This window comes from Mandrillus leucophaeus, unplaced genomic scaffold (assembly GCF_000951045.1).
Source record: "Mandrillus leucophaeus isolate KB7577 unplaced genomic scaffold, Mleu.le_1.0 Scaffold485, whole genome shotgun sequence".
Classification (NCBI taxonomy): domain Eukaryota; kingdom Metazoa; phylum Chordata; class Mammalia; order Primates; family Cercopithecidae; genus Mandrillus; species Mandrillus leucophaeus.
Window position 1 is genome coordinate 1,271,362 of NW_012105198.1, and position 27,596 is coordinate 1,298,957.

The following is a 27,596-nucleotide window of genomic DNA, read 5'->3' on the forward strand; positions in this document are numbered from 1 at the left end:
TCAGAATTCAAGGGGGAGGAGCAATTTTAAATGCAGAGTAGAGTCTGTTACTCAATTTCAGAAACCCCGTGTTCAGATTCCCTGAGACACATACACCAAGATGGGACTAAAGAATCAGACTTATTAAAAAGTACTGGAGAAGTGTCTGTAAAGGAAAAAAGGTGAAGGAGCAGAAATGGGCAGAGAACCTCAGACTGCGAGTGAGGTCCCATGTGGGTGAACAAAGAGTGGGGGGGAAAACTTGTTTAGGAAGAATGTCAGACTACAGCACGGTTCTGAGAATGCTGTAGCTGTGAAAATGGGGAACGAAGCTGTGAAAATGTTGAGTCAAAGTTGCCCATTAGAGAAATCCTTCATGGGGCAGGAACGAGCCAGCATTAGCACCTCCACCCAGTTCAGTACTAGGAGCAGCACAGGGAGGTGTGTGGCCACAGTGCTCCTGGGGTAGCAGGTAGAGGCCATCAGTCAACTGTATTCTGTGCCGCAGGTTCTCTTGAAGTGAAACCTAAGGAGGAACCTCCATGTCTGCACCAGTCTACACCTTGATTTGTACATATCCACTTCATGCTCATTTTGGGAGCAGCCTTAAAATGATTTTAATTTTGGCTTCCTTCCTTCTCCTACCAATCAGTTATTGTGTCATATAGGCAAAGCCACCACAATATCTCTATAACAATATAATAACGTTTTAAGTATTGATAATATTAACCTTTGGATTAAAATACACATTATAAAGGGAGTTATGCAAATATTTTGAGTTGAACATTTTCAATCAGAATTATATTTGTGATATTTTTTCCAAGTGTTGCGTGGAGTTATTGTTCATACATTCTCATTACTGTATGATATTATCTTGCATGAATTCACCAGATTTTAGGTTTTCTGACTCTGAATCAGAGTTCTTTTTATCAGCCTTTTTTTAAGTATAAACTGGGTTAATAGGATTGACTTTTTATCCCTAATGCCCTGCTAAGGCCTACTGTATTGGAGAGCAGTTGATATCTGGCTGGATAAAAGGGAGAACAACAACCTTGTTAGTTTCATGTGTAGAACACTTTGGAAAGCAGAGAAAGATTGCTTTCCCTCCTTTACTGCAAAGTGAGGTTGCAGGAGTTGGGGAATGTTGAGGTGGAAACGGATGCTTAAGAGCAGCAGGAAGACCCTGAAGGGCTCTTGCTACTGCAGCTGCCAGTTTTAACAACTGCAGAGCAAACTCAACTTACCTTGCTAGTATTATTTTCCTCTATGGTTTATTCAATACTATTGCAAGAGAAAAGCATCATCAGGGTAGGCATGAGAATAACCATAGAGTTAATGTTTGAGATACATTTGCTTCATACAACCCAATAAGTGATTTTAGAGCTCACAACTTACCACATGACTAACTGAAATTTCATGAACCATTATACCAATATGACAGCATGATTTAAAAATCAGTGTGAGGTTAAAACCAGTGTTTCTGGATGTCTGTATAATTTGCAATTGGCTTGCTACTTTTTGGAAACATCAAGCATTTGCACTGCATTGTGATTGGGAATCAGTCATCATGTTTTATTTCTTCTAGGTCCTTAGCACTATTCCCTTTATCAAAAAGAAAGACCTTCACCATGAGAATTATCTCCTAAATGTATTTGAACGTGTTATTCATTAAATTTATTTTGATTCCATGTTTTCCAAAAGTTTTTTTTTTTTTTAAACTCTTGGGAAAGCACTACAGTAATGAATCAATACAGTAGAGTTAATGCAACCAAGAGATAATAGGGCTCAGGAAAGCAGGAAGCCAATAAACCAACCACGGTAACTGTGCTTAGATCTCAACTTGGCGCTGAACAACCTGGGCCTCCAGAACAAAGTGGCATATTATTATCTAGTCCTCGTTATCACAAAAAAAAAAAAAAAAAAAAAAAAAAAACAATGGTTCGTTTGCAGAAAGTTGATTCACCTTGGCTGTAAACTTCAAGAAAACTCTCATACTGTACTTTACGTAGATGTTAGTCAGTAGCATAATTGTGTCCTTAACTAACTAAATGAATCTTTATTGAGGACCTACTAAATGCCTTTGGGTGTTTCATTTTGCTAATTTGGAGGAGGGAGAAGGGCAGGTGAAATAAAAACTAACATCGCTTGTTTAACAAGTGATAGGAGGACAGACAAGTAAGTAGAATGTTACATACTGATAAGTGTTTTAGTTGAAATAAGCTTAGAATTACTCTGTATAGGAGCATCAACCCAGAGAAGGAGGATTAAGGAAGAGTTCACTTGAGGAGGTGATTCCTGATGTTGGAACCAAGCTTTGAAAAACATTTGAAGGTTATCTCAAAGATTTCAGTTGGTGTTGAAAGTCAGAAAGCCAAAGACAGGACAGAGACAACAGGAGTTGTAGGCCCCAGAAGCAGCATGTGCAAAAGACTCAGGGACCAAAGAGAGCATGGGGCTTCTCAGAGGCTAAGGTTTTGAGAAGGACCTTAACCATGAAGGACCTCATATTCAGGTTAAGCAATTTTGCATTATGCCTGAGAGGTTAAAGAACTTTGCAAAGTTTGATGTCAGGAATTGACATGATTAGATTGTTAATTTTGAGATATCATGGTACAGGCAGGATGGAGATATGAATTAAAACTGAGCAAGACCGGAGAAGCTTGTTAGAAGGTGTCTGAAGCAGAGATGTGATGACAGTAAATAATATTGCTCCCGCCAGGATACTAATCAACGGTATCCTCCATAATAATAAAGAATACATGGAGAGTTATTTCACTTAACTGCTTCTCTTCATGGCCTGCAACAAAAACACTCAGCACTGCTTGGAAGTAAAGTTGATGTTTGTATAGATACATTAAGGACACAATGGAAAACTGTCCTTAATGATGGAATTTCTTTCTCTCTTCAACAATTTTATTAGAACTGTCATATGCTTGGATCTTCAATGAATACCCATCGTTTGTTGAAGAAGATAGTCGGAGATTTGTCTCTCAGGAGACAGGACACCTCTACATATCTAAGGTGGAGCCGTCGGATGTGGGAAATTACACATGTGTGGTGACAAGTATGGTGACAAATGCCCGAGTGCTGGGCTCTCCAACTCCTTTGGTGCTACGTTCTGATGGTAATGAAACTTCTCCAAGTGCAAGTCTGAGTGCAAATGGTGCTGAGGCTGCAAACAAAAGCAATTGGAAAAATGTATAAAGTACATTGAGAAGAATTGTCACTTCATGTTTTTTGGCACAAAGACTATTTTATGAGTATAATGACAAAAATGATTTGATAAATCATAGGTCCTTATGCATAATTCTTACCTAGGGCAAGCTTCATAATTTGCAGGGACCAGTGCAAAATAAAAATGAGTGGCCCCTTGTTCAGAAGTCATTAAGAATTTTAAGACAGCAATGGCAAAGTATTAAACCAAGCATGAGACCCTTCTGAGTCCAGGGCTCAGGTTGACTCCCATGAAGTCACCTATCCTGACCTTTGCCAGCTTGAGGTTTTTAAAGCTCTGGATATTTTGTAATAGGCTAAAAAGCATCACTAAAAAAACCATTAAAGAAAAAAATCTGTTTCATCAACACCTTGATGGCTGTTTAAGGGGAGTCTATGAGCTGCCGAGGAAGCAGATCCATAAGCCTGGGTAGTTGACCCACTTACACAGAACCATATCTGATATAGCATAATGCTATGATCACAAAGCATTGAAGCACTTTTTCCAGTCAGTTATAATTGAATTTGACCTTTCCCATTTATTAAGTCATTGTTTCTTAACTCCAGGGAGCCATTTAATAAGTTTAAGATTGGTATCTCTGCTACCACGGTATCATTAAGTAAATTCCCTGCCATAATTTTTGTTCTTTAGGGAAATTTCAGGAAGCAATAATATATTATATATTTCAGTTTGACTAGCAATGTCAAAATTGAATACACAATTTCAAAGCCTCCCATTTTGTGTAATATAAAAGACTTAGTGGTTTTCTTGGAACTGCTCTGTACGTGGTAACCTATGAATCAGCAAATCCAAAGTCCTTAAATGTTTATTAATATTGCATGTTTGACCCAAGTTAGTTCAGGTTTTTTAAAGCTCTGGATATTTTCTTATAGGCTAAAAAGCACCACTAAAAAGTCATTAAAGAAAAAAATCTGTTTCATCAACAACTTGATGGCTGTTAAAAGGGAATCTGAGCTGCATAGACTAAATTTTATTTAATTGAAATCACTAGAAGAGCTGGTTCAAAATGGAGCAAAAGAAAGTTTTATTTAAGTAAAATGAGGCAATTCCAAAGGAAATGTTGAAACGATTAACTTTATATTATGGATTTATAGGTGTGATGGGTGAATATGAACCTAAAATAGAAGTTCAGTTTCCAGAAACTCTTCCAGCAGCTAAAGGTTCGACTGTGAAATTGGAATGTTTTGCCCTTGGAAAGTAAGTTTTATAACATTTACTCCTATGTGCTGAAATATTAGGTTGCTATAAGAAATCAGAATGGTTTTTGAAAGACTCTTCTTTTTTATTTTCTAAAATTTACTTTCATTTTGAGGCAAAGGAAAAATAAAATGCAGGGGAAATGCACATATAAAACTTAGTTGAAACTTTAATATTTAAAGTCGATTTGAAGAAAATTACTCTGCCTGCCTAATTTCATAAAATAAATTGGTGGGGTTTTTTTTCCCCCTTATTCATTTGCTGTAATCTAATATAGTGGGTCTGTATTAGGCTTTTTTCTCGAAATCATGAATTGACTCAAGAAAAATGAAGTTTATTTTATTAAAATATCAACTTAAAGAGTTGTTAAATCCTTTTATCCGGTTTATATAATTGACTGTTGGAAGTGGTTTTCTGCATTTAAAATCCTGTGCCTTCTTGTTCAATCTTAAAAGCTTTACTTTCTCAAGTCGAAAAGGCTTCCAGACAACAGCAAACAACTTGACAATTTTCTTCTTAGTCCCATACCTCAGATTAATTGGAGAAGAAGTGATGGACTGCCATTTTCCAGCAAAATTAAATTAAGGAAGTTCAATGGTGTGCTTGAAATCCCCAACTTCCAACAGGAAGATGCAGGTTCCTATGAATGCATTGCTGAGAATTCTCGAGGAAAAAATGTTGCTAGAGGGCGTCTCACTTACTATGGTGAGCATCTGCTTTGGGCAAATTGGAGTTTTAGCTTTTACTTTCTCATCTATAAAATATTGTTGTTGTTTAGGGGTGAGAGATTATAGCAGAATCCCAATGTTCAACTTGTTGGCTAAACATTTTGTTCAACATTTTGTTAAGTGTTGATAAACATTTATCATAGGGGGTATTAAAAAGAAATAAATTTTTGTAATGAAGTTGAATATATACTTATTTTGCATTTTAAGATGATTCATGCAAAGATGAAATATTTCATATTTTTTTCCTAAGAATAACCTCTCACACACTTAAACACATTAGAGAGAGATCTCTTTTCTGTCTGTCTTCTCCTCTAGAAAACAGGTTTTGTATCTTTTTTGTTACCTCTACTAAAGAGAAAAAAAAAAACTGCCTTTTGGGAAAAGTTGCAATTACTGTATTAAACAAACCGCATGAACTCTGGCTCCTGTTGAGTTCTTCAGTGTTACTCTATCCCTTCCAAAAATGTATCTGTACTCTGTTTGCTGCCTTTAATTTGTAATCACTTTTTTTTGATGTACTGCTCAATTTGGGTAAGGAAAGCTCTAAGACCCTGACTAAGCCAAGTAACCTTTTCTCATACTCTAGCTTAGTACCTTCTTTCTGCGCAACCACTACATGATCTAGGATAAGAAGTGACCATTATGGGAACACACAGGACATTCCAACTGTATTAATGTTTCAGTGAAAATATTTTTAGCTGTATACTAATAAACAATTGTATGCTTCATATGATAAGGAAATCCAAAGCTAAATTATCATTTAATTACCTTATCAGGCCACAACCCAGTTTCTTTGTGATTAGTTTTTCTGCCCTTGTCTATTTTTTTTTTCCTTTTTCTGCATGTTAGTTTCCATTATGATCACAAAATGGCTGCCAGTAGTGACTAACACATCAGTTGCTACTCATCCTTCCTTTCTCCGAAACATCTAGAAGTCCCCTGCTCAAACCTCACTGGCTACGTTTTTATTCCTAAACCAGTCACTGGCAAGGAGAAATTAGATTAGACAATTAAGTGCTTCACTTGGAATAGAGAAAAATGTCATGTTTCTATAGACAATGTGAGGTGATGGAAGAGTAGACAACTGAATGAACAATTGGGGTTATTTTAGGAATAAGGAAGAGAGGAAATGAATGCACAATAGAAAACCAACAGTGTCTGCTATACTTAGTAAAAGAGGCAGACTATTGCTTTAGTCCATTGTGTAGGTAATATGATACATACCTAAAATATAAATCAGAAATTAATGCCATAAAGCATTTCATGAAAGTTGCCTTGCAATTTCTGTTTAACATTAGTATATTAAGTAGATGTCATGCAGTTCTCCGGTTATCTGCTCTAATATTTCATGTGAAAAATAGTCTATAGAATGTTTACATCTCATATGATGGAATAAGGGGAAAAATCAGAATTGATGTGGCAGTTATGATTTCAGGATTTTTTAGTCCAGCAAATTATCCTCCCATTTGGAGAAGAAGAGTATTACTATGGGAAGCTTGTGGGATTTTTTTTTTTTTTTTTTTTTTTTTTTTAGAAACTTGGGTCTCTATAAGAGGCTGATCTGTGAGTCTGTTCACAGTCATATTCCCTCTCAGGCTGATCATTCCTGAAAGAAAAAGAAAATGTGTTTTAATATAGAGGGAAGTGATTTGGTACTGAACTACACTTCATACTGAGCAAGTTGTATGTATGTGTGTGTGTATATATATACACACACACACACACACACACACACAAAAAGAGAAAACTTAGACCTGTACATTTTCTGTAAAAGCTAAATAGCCATAGTTTCATTTCAATTTCATTTATAAAATAACAATTTTATGAGCTAGAAATGGAAAGACAAATCTTCCCATGGTTGCAATTAAATGGAAATAGATAAACTGTTTCTCCATATGGAGGATGCAAATGTGAATCCCACAGTACACATCACATACATAATGCAATGTGAAACCAGTAAGACATCTCACCTCCCAGTTTTGGATTTAAAACACAAGCTGAGACTTGGCTGGATATACTGCGTACAGTAAGTGACTTTCATTGTAAGTGGTACAATGCTTTCATCTGTAAAATGAATTTTCCAAATACCCTCTAAAGCATAAGTTGAAAATGATAAATCCACTTGATGGAACTTATTTGCATACATAATTTAAAGTTGCATCGGTTACTTCTTTTTCTGGCAAAAAATCACATGACTCAAGTTGAACCAACTTATCCATCTTTTCCTGCTTTGATCTTAATTCACTCAGAGGTTCTTAAGATACTCACTGGTTTGTATTTAATTAAGTTATTTCTAACTTGTGGAAAATATTTTTTTCTCAGCTATAGAAGTTTCTCTCCTATGGATGTTAATTTTTAGTTCATAATTAAGAACAATGTATGCTGTTATTCACTTATTAAGTTATCATCAGTTGTGATCTCATGATTCGAAGCTGCACTTGGAAAGCAAAATCAGTTTTGTGTACCTGTATTACCGTCTACTAATAGATATCTAAATAATATAATACAGTGCTCAGAATTTTGATAATAGAGAAAGCATATAATTAATTTGCCTTAGGAAATAACAGATTGCAACATCCATCCTCAAATGTAGAAATGTTTCATACATTCACTGAGTAGCTACTTAGTGAATGAAATATAATTCTAGCCTCTGTTCTCACTTCAATCTGTTACTCATAGTCATGTCCATTTCTGTTAATCCAGATAAGATAATAAAACAATAAATACACTTTATTTGCCGGGTGTTTACAATTTCTTTTCTTCTCCTTTTTCTTTCATTGAAGCAAAGCCCCATTGGGTTCAACTCATAAAGGATGTGGAGACAGCCGTGGAGGACAGTCTTTATTGGGAATGTAGGGCGAGTGGCAAGCCCAAGCCCTCCTACCGATGGCTGAAAAATGGAGCAGCCTTAGTGCTAGAGGTAAGGTCACATGGATCGAAAATGGATTTAGAGGCCTGGTAAATCCACCCTTTCCTCACTTTGTGTTTAGTAGATGCTTTCTTTAGTCCCTAGTACCAAAATAAACTGTTGAGTTTACACACTTTCCTTTACTTCTAAGCAGTGGTAGAGGATGAAAAATATCAAATCAAGTACCCAGTCTGCCAGTGAGGAGAGCTTTTCAGCATGGCATTTCACTGGGAAGAAGTCCTGGTGTGAATTTAGTCTGTAAAGTAATCTACTGTTTTTTTTGGTATTGAAATTAGAGAAGGCCTTACTTTAATCAAATTTAGGATATCATTTCCTTTTCCTGTTTACAACTTGGTGTGGCCTCTGGAGAATGAATGTATCTATTACTTGGTTACCTTGTTACATAAGTACATATTTTCTCCATCACTCTCATTCTCAAGCCATGTAATTTATGCCCTTTTTTTGTATACTAAGTCAATTATGTTCTTTCAATTTCCATACCTAACCTTTTATACTACCTAGAAACTCTGGTAAATATATGTGTTTCCCAGAAACCTTTCTAATCCACAGATTTTATAACGTTTTTAACTTGCATGATTTGAAAAAACATAGTGAAAACATTTCCAGCTGATGGGATAAAAATCAACCTCATAAAACATTTTTTAAAGTCATGGTACATTTTTAAGAAACTTTAACTGTAGGGGGAAAAGTAAAATGATTTCATATTTTACCTCTTGCTTTGTTATCTATTTTATGATATACTTTTGGACTCAAGGATGTTAATTCGTACTTCTAATGCATAGCTATCATGTAAATTAGTCTTTCACATTTAAAATAAGGAAAAGGTTAAATTTCAAGCCAGCCTGTCTAATATTCTCAGAAAAATGCAGGAAGTTTGTGTATGAGTGAAATGATAGTTCATTTTTATTCTAAAGTGATATGTTTGTTTATATGAAAGACATTTTTATTATCATCTAGGAGAGAATACAGATAGAAAATGGTGCCCTTACAATATCAAACCTAAGTGTGACTGATTCTGGCATGTTCCAATGCATAGCAGAAAACAAACATGGCCTTGTCTATTCCAGTGCTGAGCTCAAAGTTGTTGGTAAGACTGATTTTCTCTGTTCTCCTGTTAATTTTTTGTCTTCAATCCTTGATTGTTTCCAGAAGCAGTAATACTTACTTTTCACGTTAGGTTCCTACATCTAATAATATCTACAGTATTATAGCATGATCATTCAGTTTCTAATCAAGGCATACCTTTTAACAGTTTCTAAGGAAAAACAGCAACTATGGCCAGAATTGAGGACCAAGGGTTAAGTAAATCTACAGTAGGAATCAAATATTGGCATAAGATATCCTTATCCACCTCCAATATTACCAACTAAGCAAAGCCTTTTAGGAGAATAAGTGATTTTGGTGTTCTCTGTTGCCGGTCCCTAATAGCAAATACCAAAATTTAAGTCAATCATATTTGATTCAAAAAGAGTTGCCTTTGCCTTTAGTGGCTCTGTTAGAAGCATGACACATTGGACACATTGAGGCTTTCATTGTCCAAGGCTCCACTGCTTGAAATCGTAGGTGATCTTCTTGTACTTTAGGTATAGGAGAAAAAGAAAATTTTCTGTCATGTTTAAAACAATTGTCCAGAAGAACATTTACATTGCAAATGATTGAAAATCCAAGCAAAACGCCATGTCATAGTATAGCATAGCACAAATGAATGGAAGGAAGGGAGGAAGGGAGGAGGAGCAGGAGGGCTTGTTCATCTGTCCATGTTATTAAAATGGAGAATTTGGATTTCAGCATAATTTGGTCCAGCGTTCAAATATCATCACCATTATCAGGTTCTATATGATGTTTCCCAACAAATTGAATTTATTACCACAGTCATTCCGGTGGAAGAAAGACGGCTGTCTTAATTGCTCAAAGGGAAGTCAAAGTGTTGCGTGCCATTGGCCCCAGATAGCCTAATTTGGGTTAATACTTGTTTCTGAACCAATCCATATGGTCAGCAAGTGATAAGACCCTGCATGATTTAAGTCAGTGTTTCTCAACCAGGGACAATTTTGCCCTGAGGGAAATTTAGAAATGTCTGGAGATATTTTTGGTTGGTGTGGGAGGTAGAGGACCGGTATGTAGTATTCGCATCTTGTGGCTGAAGGACAGATAGGCTGCTAAATATCCTACAGTGCACAAAGTAGCTTCTCACAAAAAATAATTATCCAGCCCAAAATGTTATATGTCAAGAGTGATTGAAAAACCCTGGTTTAATGGGAAGTAGCTCTCTCATCTCTAGTACCTGGCAGTTAGAAATGCATCATCTGTACCAGGAGGACTGATGCCTGGAGGGATGATCAACTGAAAATCTGGCTGCTGTTATCCATGACAGAGAAGTAGTATATTATGACAAAAAGAGGGAGGAGTTTGCATATAAGTCTTAACTTGAAAGACTGCAATTCTATTGTAATAAATTAACCTAATGAGCCATAGTTTATCAATCTTTAAATTGGGTGGAACCCTACTCAGTGTACCGTGTGGGATTGTTGTGTATGAAAAAATACGAGGTGCGTAAACAAAAGATTGTACTCAAATATAAGCAAGTTTTTGTTTTAACAAAAATCACTCTTTTAGGATTTTAATTTTTAAGGCCAGCAACCTCTGGATGCCATGTTTTCTTTACCACAATCACATATATAATTACATAATATGATTCACTCTAAGATTTCCACTGATCAAATAAATAAATTATATTCACTGGGATTTGCCATAAGACACAGCGTTAGCTATTTGGAAAATGCACTAGGTTTTTAACGTTTTTCACATTTACAGTAAAAGGAAGAGTGATTTTTTTAAATTAACATACCCTTTCATTCAAATGATACAATATTATGTATCTTAAATGTTCAAATGTTGTTTCAGGATTAACATCCCATGAATTATTAGCAAACGTAATTATTTTCCACACATTATTATATTTCATGCAATATTATAGCATTTAAAATAATATGTGGATAATATTATTTTTCCCCAGTTTGGAAGTTCAACCTAACAGTTTGAACATTTGATCATAGCACTTGATACATGCATATGTATGAGAATATTAATTCAATGCTTGGCCTCTGTTCTCAAAGCTTTTGCTGAGCTTTGTTGAATGCTAGGGAGTGTACCAAGTGCTGTGTCCTAAAGGTTAGCAAGAGAGACAACCCTATTCCTATCTTCGTGGAGCTAACATTTAAAAACATTCTATACCAAATGTTTTCCTTTTATTTAATAAACGCATGATTGAGCTACTTTAAATCTTCACCATAAACTAAAAATCTCTGTATAAAGTAATTGTCTCATGATTTAGACTTGCTAGAAGACATAATAGCATGAATTATCCTGTGTGTGGCACACAGTAAGCCAAGTAAATCAAGCACCGACACCCTGAATGTAAAGAAAACTTTTAAAACTGTAAAAATGGGCCTTTACAATTGACAGGAAATTTTGTAAATGATCCACTTCTCCTCTCCTTTCTCACTTTTCAGCTTCTGCTCCGGATTTTTCAAAGAATCCAATGAAGAAGTTGGTTCAGGTGCAGGTGGGCAGCCTGGTCAGCTTGGATTGTAAACCCAGAGCCTCCCCGAGGGCACGTTCTTCCTGGAAGAAGGGGGACGTGAGCGTGCAGGAGCATGCAAGGTATTCTGATGTCCAGAAAAGCGGCCATTTACTTTCCTCTCACTTTCCATGCTGATGTCAACATAGGTTTTAAATATGAAATGAAACCAAATAGCATTTCAGTAGCATGGGAGTTCTTTAAGAACTAAAATAGTGGCATTTTTGTTCTTTAATACCTTTGTAAGAGTATTCAGTTTTTTGAAATCGAAACACAGAAAATATATCTAAGTTCTTCCCACGTAGAATACTTTTTTTTAACAAGAATTTTCTTCCTGAATCACTGGGAAGACTCAACCAGAATGATGAAGGAATGTCGGTCCCAGAAGCAGACCCACATCCCAGGACAAAGAAGAGAAGGATGTATAATAACAGCACATGCCAAAGAAATACAAATATTGCTGTTATCCTGCACTCAAATAATTTTGCACTACTGGTATTTAGTTTAAGCAAAGGCGTCCCTGGTTTCCTGGTTATAATTATAACATTGAGATGAAGAAGCAGGATGGGCTTAGTGAAAAGCACAGATTCTGGAGCTAGACCACCTGGTTTCAAATCTTCATTTTTGCCTTTACTTGCTCAATACTGTGACCTAATCTTCCTGTGCCTCATTCCCTTATTTGTTAGTGGGAATGATAATAGTTCACGCCTAATGTCAAGAATTGTTATGTGGATGAAGTACATAAATATTAATAAAGCACTTAGGTAGATACCTGCCAGAAAGTAAGCATAAGTATTGGTTATTACTGCTGCTTATCTATTATAAATTTACTATTTATTTATTATTTATTATTACAATTTATTGAGTATTTATTGCCAGGGATTATGCTCAGAGCTTGTGATAAGCAGAATAATTGGCCCCAAAGCATCCCTCTCCTTATCCTGGAAAACTGTTACTGTGTTATATTACATGGCAAAAGGTAATTAAATTTGCAGGTAGAATTAAGGATGGAACTGAAGTCATATCAGTTGACTTTAAAATAAGGAGATTATCCTGGAATATCTGGATGGGCCCAAAGTCATCACCTGAGCCCTTAGGAGAGGAAGAGGAAGGTGGAAGGATTGGTCAGAGAGCTGTGATAATCACAGAAGGGGCAGGAGAGACCTGAAGCCTGAGAAAGACCCTGATGACTGTTGCTGGCTGTGAAGATGGGGGAAGGAGCCAGAAAATAGGGACTTCAGTTCCATGACCACAAGAGGCTGAATTCCACCAGCAACCTGAATGAGCACAAAATGATTCCAGATTCGGAAGGAATGCAGCCCTTCTGAATCTTGATTTTAGCACAGTGAGACATATACTGGACTTCTGACCTCCAGAACTGTAAGAGAACAAATTGATGTTGTTTTAGGCCATCAGGTTTGTGGTCATTTATAACAGCAATAGGAAACTTAACACAGAACACTACGTGAATTATCACCTTGAAATATTTCTGCAGGTAATGAGAAAATGGAAACTTAGCGGAATTAATTTGTCTGAAGTCACATAGCCAGGATTGGGAGCCATTCTGTTTGACTCTGGGACATAACCATTAAGCTTTATCAGAACCACATTTTGTACAGGGAGCCCAGAATCTTTTAGGTGGTCTCAGCCGTTGAAGTCATAGAGTCCAAATTATTACTTTGGAAATGAAAGGAAAACAAACAAACAATAAAACCTTAGGCCAAGAAATGTGGATTTGCTTTTCTAAAATCACAGCATCAGATGGCACATGACCAGGTTGAACGGCTTTTAGATTATAGGCCCAAAGGTATATTTAGACAAGTTGGTTAGAACAGCACAATCTGTAGTTCCTCCAGTATTTAACCAAAGATACCTTCATTAAAAGGCAGACACAGCAGGATGACAAGATAAAATTGTGAACTGAGTGGTTTGACACAATCCAGCCAAATGCTAGGCTGCACAGAATAGATTTCTGGAACAGGAGGTTAATTAGTGATTTGCAGTTTGATTTTGTAAGCCGGTTTAAACAACTACGGGCTTGTGGCACAAACTAGTTAATATTGGCTATGCTGGAAGTTAACTCTTCATATGGAACTGCTGACATTTTTGTTTTCAAAATTTTTTTAATTGATTCAATAATATACATGAATTAAATAGAGATTATTTCCCGTGGACATCAATGCTTTGTACAATACTAAATCAACTTGTCGCACAGTAGCAAATATAGTAGGTAGAGGCTTTTAATCTTAATTTTTAAAGGGGATAAAAGGATTAAGAAATTTAGCTAGCGATACACAAGGAGAGATTTATATCCACATTGTATAGTGATGGTGCTGGTAAAAATGTATAAGTTCCAGGATCTAACCTGGAATTTCTGATTTAGCCACTTAATACTTTAACCTATACTTAATGCAAGTACAGATTTGTGGCACAAGCTATTTAATTTTGACTATGCTGGAAGTTAACTCTTCCTTTATAACTGCTGACATTTTTGTGTTCAAAGATTTTTGAACACAATTTAGTGTCATTAGATCAGCTATGTAATACCTCTGAACCTTCGTTTCCTCTTCCGTAATATAGAGATAATATATCCTTCCTTACATAGTCACCGTAAAATCAGTATTTAGCCTGATATTTGTACATATACATATACTGATCTCTAAGAATGAGATCATGTTGTAAGTAAAATTTTGAAAGTTAAAGTGGCTGAAAAAGAATTTTTTTGTTTGTTGGTTGGCTGTTCATTGGTTGGTTGGTCACTGTGAAGGCTGACCATCAAGGCTACCTGGACTCTCCATTCAAAAGGAATGCAGGCCCTGCTGTTTTGCTGTCCCATCACTCTCAACTCGTGAAACAAAACCACTGTTTTAACGCCAGCCTCCCAGTGACATCCCAGGCAACATCAAGGAGGAAGGAAGAAGTAAGAATGCACTTCCTTCTGTTTAAGAGTGTTCCCAGAAGTCCTATACAACACTCTTCCTTAGACCATACTAATCAGAAATTCATTCCCTGGCCACATTTAACTGCAAGAGAAACTGGGAAATACAGGTGGTTTGTTTTTGTTTTTGTTTTTGTTATTTTTTTTTCTTCTGGATGGGAATGCACCCAATAAAAAAATTGAAAGTGTGTTTTTAAGGAGAGAAAGGAAAATAATTGCTAACCCAGCAGTGTCTCATGGTAATAATAGTTAGTTCTCTGTCCCTTTCAAGCCTCCTGACACTCTGCTTTGTATGATATATTTCTAATATCTCCCCTACAGATCATAAGCTTTCATATATGAAGATATCTGTAAAAAAGAGGGAATATATTTAAAAGAGGGTCCATAGTGTTCCAATCCTCCTTAGATGTGTCGTTTGAATTTTGTTTTTATCATTTTGAACAGCAAAAATCACTGATGAGCCAGGGCCTTGATGCTTAGGGAGAAGCCTGCTAGAAGCAATTATGGAACAAGTTGCGGACTTGAACCTCCTCCAAGTCCATGGGAAATCAGAGTGGCCACAGCCATCACTTGGCAATGAAAGCCCCGGATCTTTCCCTCTTGACTTGATCTGCAGGCTTCAGCCAAATCAGAAAAACATGTTAAATGGTAGATTTATTGTGGTTGTTAGATCATGGACTGTTACAACTTTTAAAATGCGGATTCAATCTTATTTGAAGGAGAAATGAAGTCATTGGTGCATTCAAGAATATAAGACAATTTTTTGGGGGATATTTGTGACAAAATTTGAAATGTATTTGATTTTTAGTTTTTTTAAGAGGCTAATCTGGACTTGTCAGTGAATAAGAAACTTACGATAAAGGTGAAAGCTTTCTCTAGCCTAACTTAAAGGCCACTGGCAGCAAATACATTTTGATTAAGGTAATATTCTGTATATGTGTCATTCAAGGTCTAAATCAGAAAACAAACAAAGGATTAAATACTTTTCTTAAGCACTGAATAAACTGAGGCTGGGTACAGTGGCTCATGCCTGTAACCCCAGCACTTTGGGAGGCCAAGGCGGGCGGATCACCTGAGGTCGGGAGTTCGAGACCAGCCCAACCAACATGGAGAAACCCTGCCTCTACTAAAAATACAAAATTAGCTGGACGTGATGTCACATGCCTATAATCCCAGCTACTTGGGAGGCTTGAACCTGGGAGGCAGAGGTTACGTTGAGCCAAGATCGTGCCACTGCACTCCAGCTGGGCAACAAGAGGGAAACTCCTCCTTCCAAAAAAAAAAAAGGATTGGATAAACTGATAAATGTGCCTTCTATGTAAATCATATAATAATATGTTTGAATAATCGACCAGGCGCGGTGGCTTGTGCCGTTAATCCCAGCGCTTTGGGAGGCCGAGGCGGGTGGATCACGAGGGTCAGGAGTTGAAGACCATTCTGGCTAACACAGTGAAACCCCACCTCTACTAAGAAATACAAAAAAAAATTAGCTGGACATGGTGGCGGGCGCCTGTAGTCCCACCTACTCAGGATGCTGAGGCAGGAGAATGATGTGAACCTGGGAGGCAGACCTTGCAGTGAGCTGAGACTCCAGTCTGGGCAACAGAGTGACACTCCGTCTCAAAATATCAGCACAATAACAGCTTTGCAATTATGAATCAGTGGTGATAATGTGGATCTAAGTCAGTGAGACACCTAAATTACAGAATTGCTTTGAAGAAATGAGAGTTGTTTCTTTCAAGTATGGAGAGCGTTTCAAGCTAGAGTAGTAAATGTATTACTGCTCAACAGTGGTCTTCAAAAAGCTGCTCTGAGTAGATAACAAAGGCTTATCCTGCAAAAAGTGATTCCTGGGCTCTCACAGTTAAATTCACATTTGAGAATACCTTGAGTACCTACTATATGCTAGGCACTAAGTATTTGTTATTTATCAGATACGTCTATGCCATTGTTTTTAGCTTTTCAGGGCACACAGACAGATAACAGGACAGGTACAATAAAACTCAATTGGCAAAGTACAGGGTGTTCAGGGATCACCTGGGAAGACTCTATTTCCAAATTAGGGATCAGGGCAAGCTCCCTGGAGAAGGTGATGTCTGCAGCAAGACTTGAAAGATGATCGGGGTTTTTGTTGGAGAAAAGTGTTCCAGGCAGAAGGGACAGCATGTGCAAAGCTACAGAGGCCAGTCATGGTTTGGGTACTATCTTAGTTCATTTGGGCTGCTATAACAAAATACTAGATTGGGTAATTTATAAATAATGGAAGTTTATTGCTTACAGTTCTGGAGGCTGGGAAGTCTAAGAACAAGGCACCAGTCTGGTGAGGGCTCACTCTCTGCTGCATTGATGGGGCCCTGTTGCTGCATCCTCATATGGTAGAAGGGGCAAGGCAGCTCCATTCAACCTCTTTTGCAAGGGTACTGACCTTATGCCCCTATGTCTTAATCACTTCCCAAAGCCCCCCCTTCTTAATACCATCGCAATGAGCATGAGGTTTCACCATGGCTTTTGGAGGGACATATTCAGATCATAGCAGGTACTTGATTAACTGATTTTTCAGTGGACCTCCATTTTAAGGTGCCATGACAGAGAGTGGGCAGAGAGAATTGGGCAGTAGAGGTAAGCAGGGGTCTTACTGTCAATGACAGTGTACCCGAATTAGGGAGTTTGGGATCTATTCCATAAGCAGTGGGAAGCAACAAAATAAAATCAAAGGAGAAGACATACGGGATTAAATTTCTGTTTAAAAAAGAGGACCAGCAGGGTGTGGTGGCTCATGCTTGTAATCGCAGCACTTTGGGAGGCCAAGGCAAGTGGATCACTTGAGGCCAGGAGTTTGAAATCAGCCTGGCCAACATGGTGAAACCCATCTCTACTAAAAACACAAAAATTAGCTGGGCATGGTGGCACACTTCTGTAATCACAATTACTGGGGAGACTGAGGCATGAGAATTGCTTGAACCCAGGATGTGGAGGTTGCAGTGAACCGAGACCTTGCCACTGCACTCCAGCCTGGGCAACAGAGCGAGAACTTGTCTCAAAACAAACAAGAAAAAAAAAAAAAAAAACACTGGTACCAGCAGATGGGTTGAAGTGGTACCAAGACTGAAGGCAAGATTCCTCATTAGCAGCAATCCACCAATCTGAGCAAAACAGTGTTACAGCCTGAACTAAGAAATGACAGTGGGAATGAAGGGAAGCCTTGAGGAGTTTGAGAAAATGTTCCATCAACAAGACCTGTTGATTAGAGGCATGATTTGAAGAGAAGACGGGAGTCAAGGATAAATCCTAGATTTCCGGGTTAGGAATCAGGGAGCATGGGAGACCCATTCAGTGTGACAGGGAACCTTATAGAAATGGCAGAAATGAGGGCAAATAGGATACGTTCAGTTTGAGATTGGTTGAGTTTGAAATACCTACTGAAAAACCAACTGGATATATCTGTGCATACAAAGGTTGACTGAATCTGGAACTTAGGAGAAAGACTCAGGTTATAGAATAGCAATTTATGTGTTGTGAGCTTGGAGATGGTAGCTGAGCCATTGTAGTGGATACAATTTTCTAGGAAGGGTAGATGTCATTAAATGGTAGATACTGTACAGCCTGCCTCTGAAACTCTTGTACATGCAAGTTATGAGTAAAGAGAACTGTGTTACGGTCTCAGTTAGTGATTTAGTGATTGATTTATTAAGTAAGTGTCAAGTCACCTGGTGCTCGACTATTCTAAACTTCATAATTACTGGCATTCAGTATTGAGTAAAGGTTTTTCTTTCTTATTTTGGCTTTTTTGGTTTGTTTTATATTGGTATTATCCAATCCAATATTGGGTAAAATTATTCTGCTTTTTTTCTCCCTGCAGCAAGAAACATTTTTGAATAAACAAAAATTTCCTGCCCTTTTCCAATATTCAATAGTATTTCACCCGGTGTCAATGTTTTTTGCTGTTTCATTCATTCATTCACTTAAATCCACCTATTTCCAAAAAAGACAAATCAAAACTGTATGTTTTGTCTCTTTTAAGGAAACTAACATTGAAAAAGACCCTTGAGAATGTGAACAGGCATGGTTTGTGAGAAAGAGCCAGTTGGCCCATTTTAAAAATTGTTTAACTTATCTCTATCACTTAGTGGTATTTAAAACATAGTAGCTAATTAGTTTTTTAAATGGAGTCCTTCATTTGAATGCTATTGCTTATAATAGTAAATATTTTATTGCAATAACCTCAGTCAGGAGAAAGTAAAAGAATGGCTCATTGCTTCTAATTAATACATTAAAATCATTTCAGATGTTTTATGCAACATTTAATGCTATCAAAAATTAAATGCCTTTTAGAGAAAGAGCAAAGTTTTTTTTTTTTTTTCCAAATTTGAATAACTATAATCTGGGCAATGTTTTTCAAAGGTATTACCCAATCTTAATGTATTTCCTGCACATAGATAAAAGCTGGCATTAAAATGCAATAAGCATTATATGCTCTATTATTCAATTTATGTCACATTTTTGAAAAAGGAGCAGTTTTAGGGAAAAAAATAGTGATCACTGCTTGCCAGAGGCTGGGAGTGGGTATAGAAGTTGACTCTTGGGGACATAGAAGGATTTTTGGGGTGAGGGACCTGCTGTAGCTCATGATTGTGAGAGATGACGTGACTGCATTCATCTGTTAAAATGCACAGAACTCTGCATCTGAAAGTGTTTCCGAGACCAGCTTGGTCGGGGAGACGCTTACCCAGCAGCGCTAGAGGAATTAAAGACACACACACAGAAATATAGAGGTGTGAAGTGGGAAATATCAGGGGTCTCACAGCCTTCAGAGCTGAGAGCCCTGAACAGAGATTTACCAATGTATTTATTAACAGCAAACCAGTCATTAGCATTGTTTCTGTAGATATATGATTAACTAAAAGTATCCCTTATGGGAAACGAAGGGATAGGCGGAATTAAAGGAATGGGTTGGGCTAGTTAACTGCAGCAGGAGCGTGTCCCTAAGGCACAGATCACTCATGCTATTGTTTGTGGCTTAAGAATGCCTTTAAGTGGTTTTTTCCCCTGGGCAGGCCAGGTGTTCATCGCCCTCATACCCTTAAACCCACAACCTTCCACCTTGGGCGTTAGGGCCATTATGAACATGTTACAGTGCTGCAGAGATTTTGTTTATGGCCTGTTTTGGGGCCAGTTTATGGCCGGATTTCAGGGAGCCTGCTCCCAACAAGACGTATCATACTGTATTTAAATTATGCCTTAATTGTAAAAGCTATATGCAATTTTACATTCATCTCCACCCTAATCAAGTAGTTTCATATAGGAGTTTAAAAGCTCAAGAAATGCTCTTAACTGGTCACCTTTGCCATTTATGAAATACTGAGTCATGTGATGATGGTATTTACAAGCAGAATCTAAACTTTTGCAAACAACCAGGATGATTCTTTCAGAGCCAAGACCTCTTAGCATTTCTGTCATTGCCACTCCTAGTGGCCACAGCCTCACTTTGATAAAGATGTGTCTAGAAACGCTGTCACTATCCAACAGATCTGTTTTAGGTGGCACTTCCCCTTGGCTCAAGCTTTTAAATGAAGAACAGGGATTCCTTTGCCAAAGGAATGTGTCTGTCTCCATCTCTTCCCCCTTCCCTTACACTACCTGGCTCCTCTCCTCACAGTGTAGTCCACTTTTCTTCATACTGTTCAAAATGCTGCTCCCATCTCTGTCAGCCTTCCACTATCCCCTTCATCCAAAAAGCCTGACTTTATTTTAATCTTCCCCTTCATCCGTGGTCTACCCATCAAAACAGTTGTTCCCTCACAACTGCCAGGTAGGTGTGCAAGCTCTGAGTTTCAGTGAATCTACCCTCAGATACAGAGCTGAGATCTCAGTGAGTCTTTGGCTCCTGTATCTTACTTTAATCTCTAAGTGTTGAATCTTGAAGCACAGGGAGAATTTTATTTCATATGTGGATGCCATCACTTTTAACAACCAGATAGATTGATGTCCCCGCCTCCTGCCTGGAAGGAAGGTACTCCATGTCGTTTACTAATTTATCATATTGTTATTTTTCACTGGGTATTATGTCCATCTCTGGGAATACGTAGATGAATAAGAGACATCAAGGAGCCATCAAAAAGCCCACAGTCTGTTGAGAATGTGGATAACTAAACCATCAGTTACAGTGGAATAGACTATATGATTAAGGTGACCATGGAAGTTATTCTACAAACTGGGACATTTTAGAAGGGAAAGGGGGCACTGTTAGTAATTACCTCCAAGACAACATGTGTAAACTAGGACTGGCTGAGCATACTGGACATTGCCATCCTGCCTTTAGTGAAAGTGTTTATAGAGACGGTTGCCAACTGGTCTTTTAAACCAGTAAGAATCACAGAGAAGAGATGCTGTCTCAGCCCTGGGAAGCAGAAGAGCAGCTCCATGAGTGCAGACATCTCAAAGGAAGGCATGTAAAATGCAGCAAAGCAAAAGAGTGGGGAACATGCTGTCCAAACAGAAAGGACTGCACAGGCAAGAAGCAAAACTGGGTATTTATTCCTTTATTCCAGTTGTGTCAGTGGCAAAGTTCACATATGATCATGAAAATAAGAAAGCCCGGCTTGAGTTCTTCCACAGATAGAAAACCATTCCTCTTCTTCAAAGGAGGTGAACATTGGAGGCAGATCTCTTCTCTTAAAGGGATGATTGAGATATCTGGGTAAATAAGCAAGAGTTCTAGAGAGTAGAGAGCGGCTGCCTTCCTGACCTGGCTTCCCCAACCCATACCTCCATTTCTCATATGCTTTCAGCTGGAAAAAGAAAAGGAATGAGGTCCTTTGCCAATAACCCCCATACTCTATGAGAAGATTAAGCTGATTTCAGAGCAAAGATAATCAGGAGATGAGTCAATGAAATCCCAGAGTTTGGGTAAGGGATGGGGCTCATGGTGTGATAAGCACCTCCTCTCTCTAATACCCTACCCTCCACCAGCAGCACATACCTACAGATCTTCCCCTATAACCACCAGACAGCTTCCGTTTCTGTGTGGGTATTTGTATCATTATTTACATGAATTATTTATGCCTAATTGGCATGCAGTATACGAATTGCTGTGTGCATTATTCACTGTGTCAGATGAAGTTAAATGTATGTTTTATTTGCTCCTTTAATTTTAGCATATGGAAAGGGAAAAGCATGGAAGTCAGAAAGATGTGGGTCAGATCTTGGCTGTGTCACATGCCACCTATGGGGTGTTAGACAAGTTACATAATTCCTGAGCCTTGGCTTCCTTACTGGAAAATGAGGCCAGGAATCCTTAAACAGAGTTAGTCAGCCTCGTAGGTGGCATTTGTGTGGCACACGCTCTTAGTGAGGGATGAGTTAAAGAAATTGGTTTCCTTGATAGGCATAGAAACCCAAAGTTTCCTGTGGACAAATTATTTCCAACTTTATCCCTGCCTCATTTCTCTCACATTCTGGGGGACCCCCCTTTTAAAATCTCAGTGGATTGCAAAGTTTGAAACAATGTGTGTAAATTATCTGCTAAAATGACTTCCCTGTAGATGCTCAGAAAAAGGTTTCTGATGCTGTTAATATGACTTTCATGTATTTATCTACTTATGTATTTACTTACTTAATTGTAGGTTCAGAGGGCAAATGTGCAGGTTTTTTACAAGGGCACAGTGTGTAGTGCTGGGGTTTGGGCCTCTATTGAACGCATCACCCAGATATAGTGAACATGCCCTATGAAAGCATGGTTTTTCAATCCTGGTGTCCCTGCTTTCCTCCTCACTTCTGGAGTTCCCAAGATCTGTTGTTTCCATATTTATGTCGGTGTGTACCCACTGTTTAGCTCCCACTTTATAAGGGCGAACGTGTGTTTTTTTATTTTGCGTTTCTATGTTAATTTACTTACAATAATGGCCTCCATCTGCATCCTTGTGGCTGCAAATGACATGATTTCATTCTGTTTTATGACTGCATAATATTCCATTCTTCATATGTACCGTATTTTCTTTATCCAGTACACTGTTCATGGGCAACTAGGTTGATTCCATGACTTTACTCTTGGGAATAGTGCTGTGATAAACATAGGAGTACAGGTGGGTTTTTATTAGAATGATTTATTTTCCATTGGGTAGATACCCAGTAGTGGGATTGCTGAGTTGGATGGTAGTTATGTTGTTAGTTCTTTGAAAATTCTCCATGCCATTTTCCATAAGAATTGAACTAATTTACATTCCCACTAACGGTATATATGTTCCCTTTTCTGTGTACCCTCACCAACATCTGCTATGTCTTAACTTTCTAATATAGCCATTCTGACTGGTGTGAGATGGTATCTCATTGTGGTTTTAATTTGAATTTCTCTGAGAATTAGTGATGTTGAGCATTTTTTCATGTTTGTTTGCTGCTTGTATGTCTTCTTTATTATTTCTTAACTGTTTTCATCATGTTACTCAGATGCCTTAAGAGTAATAAGTCTGAGCTGAAAAGAAAGGTAAGTACAGACCTTTCTTTTTTAGAACAATCAACTGAATTCCACATTATTTAAACCTTCTTAAGTAAATTCCACCCAAATATTATTTTAAACAGATTGCTGACACATGGTCTGTAAAATCATGTCAACTAAATTTTGCAGATAACCCTGCAGTTCTTAGATCCGTATTTCAAATTTGCTCTTTATGGATTATAGAAGTTAAGGCCACCTTAAAATCTGTTTTGTCAGTGTTATGATTTTGATAGGGGAATGTAGGTTAATGAATCTGAATGTGCTGGGGATTTGAATCTACTTCAAGCCAGTTCATTGTTAGGACTGGATAAATAATTCATATCCTTGCTCAATATAAATGTTTTATTTACAGGAAGTTACTACCTATACCGTATTCTTTTGGTCATACAGCATTTCTCACTCAGGCCCAAAAATCCCACATGCTTTTAACCATAGACAAATGTCTGTTCTATTTCCCTGCTCTCACTTGAAATTCAAAGAAAAAAATATTAACACAATCATAGAAACGCCCGATATCATTACATGGTACTTTTGCATTTTTTCTTTTAATATTTTTAAGATGGGGGAAAAAAGGAGCTTTCTCTAGAAGTGAGAATATTGACTGTTTTAACAAAATCAAGATGCAGTACAAGAGTTCATATATCATTACCTTTTGAATAATACTGAAAAGAAAGAAGAAGAGAAAGAAGCAGAATTTTCCTTGCATTCTGTATTTGTAGTCTTGCAGTTTTCTCTGACTGGAATATCTTTTCCTCTCAACCTAGAAAACCCTCACGTATCAGTGAAGGTCCAGCTTTATTGTTACTTGCTATGAGAAGCCTTTCTGGAGCTGAATAGGCAAGATAATTGCTCTTTCTTCTGTTTTACCCTTTTGGTTTCTTTATATATTCAGTAGTATCACTTAACACAGTGTATTATGTCTGTCTGTGTAGGAGACCATCTCACCTGTATTCTTGCAAAGCCTTATCCCTCTTTGTACCCTCAGCCTCTGCTCTGTACATCTTTGTTCATTTCAACTTCCATTTATTCATCAAATATTTATTTAACATCTTCTGTTCTCATTAACTTTCGCTGCATAACAAATCACTCTAAAACTTTTTTTTTTTTTTTTGAGAGACAGGGTCTCACTGTGTCATCCAGACTGGAGTACAATGGCATGCATGATCATAACTCATTGCAGCCTCCAACTCCTGGGCTCATGTGTGTCTCCTGCCTCAGCCTCCAGAGTGAGTGGGACTACAGGCATGCGCCACCACACCTTGCTAATTTATATATATATATATTTTAGAGATGGGGTCTCAGTGTGTTACCTAGGCTAGTCTTAAACTCCTGGCCCCAAGCAATCCTCCTACGTCTGCCTCCTAAAGTTCTAAGATTACAGACATGAGCACCATGTGCCCTGCTAAAACATTGTAATGGTGTAAAGCAACAATCATTTTATCATCTCTCAAAGTTTCCATGGGTCAGACATTCCGGCAGAGATTGGTTGAAAAGGCAGTATTTGCTCGGTGTGTCTCTTGTGGCTGCAGTGGGATAGGGGCTGGAGACAGCAGCTGGAAGATAGGTGTACATTATACTCTCTCCTCTCATGAAGCTCAAGGCCTCTGCTTGTGGTCTCTCCACATGGGCGAGTATGGGCTTCCTATGCTATCATGGCCTCAGCGAGAGTCATAATGCCTACCTATGGCAGCTAAAGGCATTAAGAGTGAATGTTCAAGCTAGCAAGGTGGAAGCTGAATTGCCTAGGCTCTGAAGACACCATCACTCTCCCTGCATTCCACTGGTGACCAGTGAGTCACAAGCTATCCAAATTCAAAGGGAGAGAAGTTAGACTTTACTTTTTTCCCCTTGATTTTATTAAGGTAAACTTGACAAGTAAAAATTACATATATTTAAGGAGCACGAGGTAATATTTTGATATATGTATACACTGTGAAGTCAGTACCACAATCAAGCTAATTAACATATCATATCTATCACCCCACATAGTTACCATTTGTGTGTGTGTGTGTGTGTGTTGAGAATACTTAAGATCAGCACTCTTAGCAATTTCAAGTACATAATACAGTGCAATTAACTATAATTCCCATGCTGTATACTAGAGCTCCAGAGCTTACTCAGTCTGCATAATGGAACCTTTGTCCTTTGACCAGCATTTCTCCATCTCCCCCGTCCTCCAGCTCCAGGGAATCACCATTCTACTTTTTTTTTTTCAACTGTAAAACATTCTACATATAAGTGAGATTATACAGTATTTTCCTTTCTATGTATGGTTTACTTCATTTCACATAATGTCCTCTAGGTTCATCCATGTTGTGACAAATAGCAGAATCTCCTTCTTTTGTAAGGCTGAATAATATTCTGTTTACATATGTACCACATTTTCTTTAGTCATCCATCAATGAGCCTTTTAATGGGAGAGTGGCAAGGATTTAGTGGGGCAAGAGGGTTGAGAAATACTGTGTTCACCTTTTGGAAATGCAATCTGGAACACCTACCACGTGCCCTGCCATGTGTAAGACTCTGAAGATACCACAGTGAATTAAGACGGACATGGTCTCTTCTTCATGGAGCTTGCATAAGGAACAGAAAGAATATAAATAAGTGGAAAAGATAATATTTTTTTTAGCCATAAAGAAAAAGAAAGTATCATTATATGTTACATTTCAAGAAAGGCCTTGTGGGGTGGGCTCAGTGGCTCACACCTATAATCCTAGCACTTTGGGAGACCAAGGCAGGAGGATCATTTGAGGCCAGGAGTTCAAGGCCAGCTTGGGCAACAGAGTGACACTCATTTTGCAAAAAGTGTAAAAAATTACCCAGGCATGGTGGTGCACACTGGTAGTTTCAGCTATTTAGGAGGCTGAGGCAGAAGGATGGCTTGAACCCATGAATTGGAAGTTGCAGTGAGCTGTGATCATGCTGCTGTACTCCAACCTGGATGACAGAACGAGATGGAGATTTGATTTAGGGTCACAGTAGTGGAAACTGAGAAAAAAAGACTGTGTATTCTTGAGGTAGATGTGGATGAATTTGTACTTATGACATAATATTTCCTACCTAATGATCACATTTTATGTTTGTTGTACATGAATTATACAGCTCCCAACTTGACCTTTAGACTGTGTCTAAAGGATTAGGAATAATTCTTACTCATACTTGTATTTTCCAAAACACTTACTGCATTTTAAGTACTCCACAAATATTTGTTGAAGTGCATGTCACTCTTTCTTGGACAGCTTCCCATGTCTTAAAAGTACTTATAATTTTCCAATTTAATTTATTGCAACTATTTCTTAGAAATGTAAAAAATTGATTTTTTTATAGATTTCTACTTGAGGCTTTCTATTAAAAAATATGGAGTGTGCTATATTTTACTATGTTCTTCCTCCTCCCTGAAGCCCTTCATGGAAACAGGTGAGTGGATGGATGGATGATTGATGGATGGTTGGATGGATGGATGTCAAATGAGATGTCCAGTGAAGCACCGTTTCCCTTACACTTCTGTGAAAGAGAAATGAAAATGCAGATTGGTAATGATGATTTCTGCCTCCTGTATTCTGATCCCTGGAGAGGACTTACTCATAATTTATGATCTGTTATACAAAGTCTGTAGAATTGTTACACTGAGGTGAATTTCTCTGCCTCTCTCAGAACAATTCATTCTTTACTTTGACCCATTTTCCACTTCGTGATCTTATTTGTGTATTTTACAATTGTGTCTTAATGCAGATTTCATTGCTAGAGTAGTATTTATGGGAAGATGAGAGTATCTGAACCTTTTTGAGTCTGAAATTCTAAAAAATATATATAATTGAGGTGGAATATATAAATATCCTGTTTTGGAAAAGAAGAGATTATTTTCTAACCTTTTACGTTCAAATACTAAATAAAGAAACACCTTTAGCTTAAAGATTATTTTAAACACATTTTTTTCCTAGTATTTATGAATTTACTTGAGAAAACAATAGTATTTCAAAGTTTAGTAAAATCTTGTTTTTTTAGTTTAGATAGTTTTATAAACTTATACTTTATTGTATTTTTTATTTCTTTATTACTCTAGCCTACTTTTAATAACTTTATATCTTCTAGTGTATTTCATTTATTTATATCATGTCATATTTCACAAAGAATTTGAGACAGTTTATCAAGTAATACACAAAGTGAACGCTGAGGAGAAAAAATATGCCAGTGTTCCAGTTGCCTAGAATGTAAGTTTCTTAAGAACAGCATAAATCCTCACCAGGGAATCTTTACTGCTTATGACAGAGCCAGGTCTGTGTTGTAAATTTAATAAATATTTATGGAATGAATGTATGAAGTTAGTTTACAAAATATATACCAACTTAGTTGAGATCCACAATTTTCGCTGAGAGCTTTGTGGTAACAAATGAACAGAGAAAAATACTGTTAATTAACAATCCACAGCATCTGTAAGATGAAATAAAACCATTTGATAAGGAGATACACAACTCTTCCTGGCCAAGAAATGTTATGTGTGTGTGTCCAAATCCAGTGG

At 37.5% G+C, this 27,596-nt stretch overlaps 1 protein-coding gene across 1 annotated transcript in view; it reads left to right on the top strand.

Annotated features, from left to right (window-relative positions):
- CNTN3 (contactin 3 (plasmacytoma associated)) overlaps window positions 1–27,596 on the top strand; it is a 275,838-nt gene that overhangs the window by 165,453 nt on the left and 82,789 nt on the right. Inside the window, exons 5-10 of the mRNA XM_011995370.1 lie at window positions 2,900–3,103; window positions 4,309–4,411; window positions 4,932–5,116; window positions 7,923–8,059; window positions 9,026–9,155; window positions 11,581–11,731. Coding sequence (XP_011850760.1) covers window positions 2,900–3,103; window positions 4,309–4,411; window positions 4,932–5,116; window positions 7,923–8,059; window positions 9,026–9,155; window positions 11,581–11,731 — 910 coding nt within the window. The remainder of the gene's footprint in view (window positions 1–2,899; window positions 3,104–4,308; window positions 4,412–4,931; window positions 5,117–7,922; window positions 8,060–9,025; window positions 9,156–11,580; window positions 11,732–27,596) is intronic.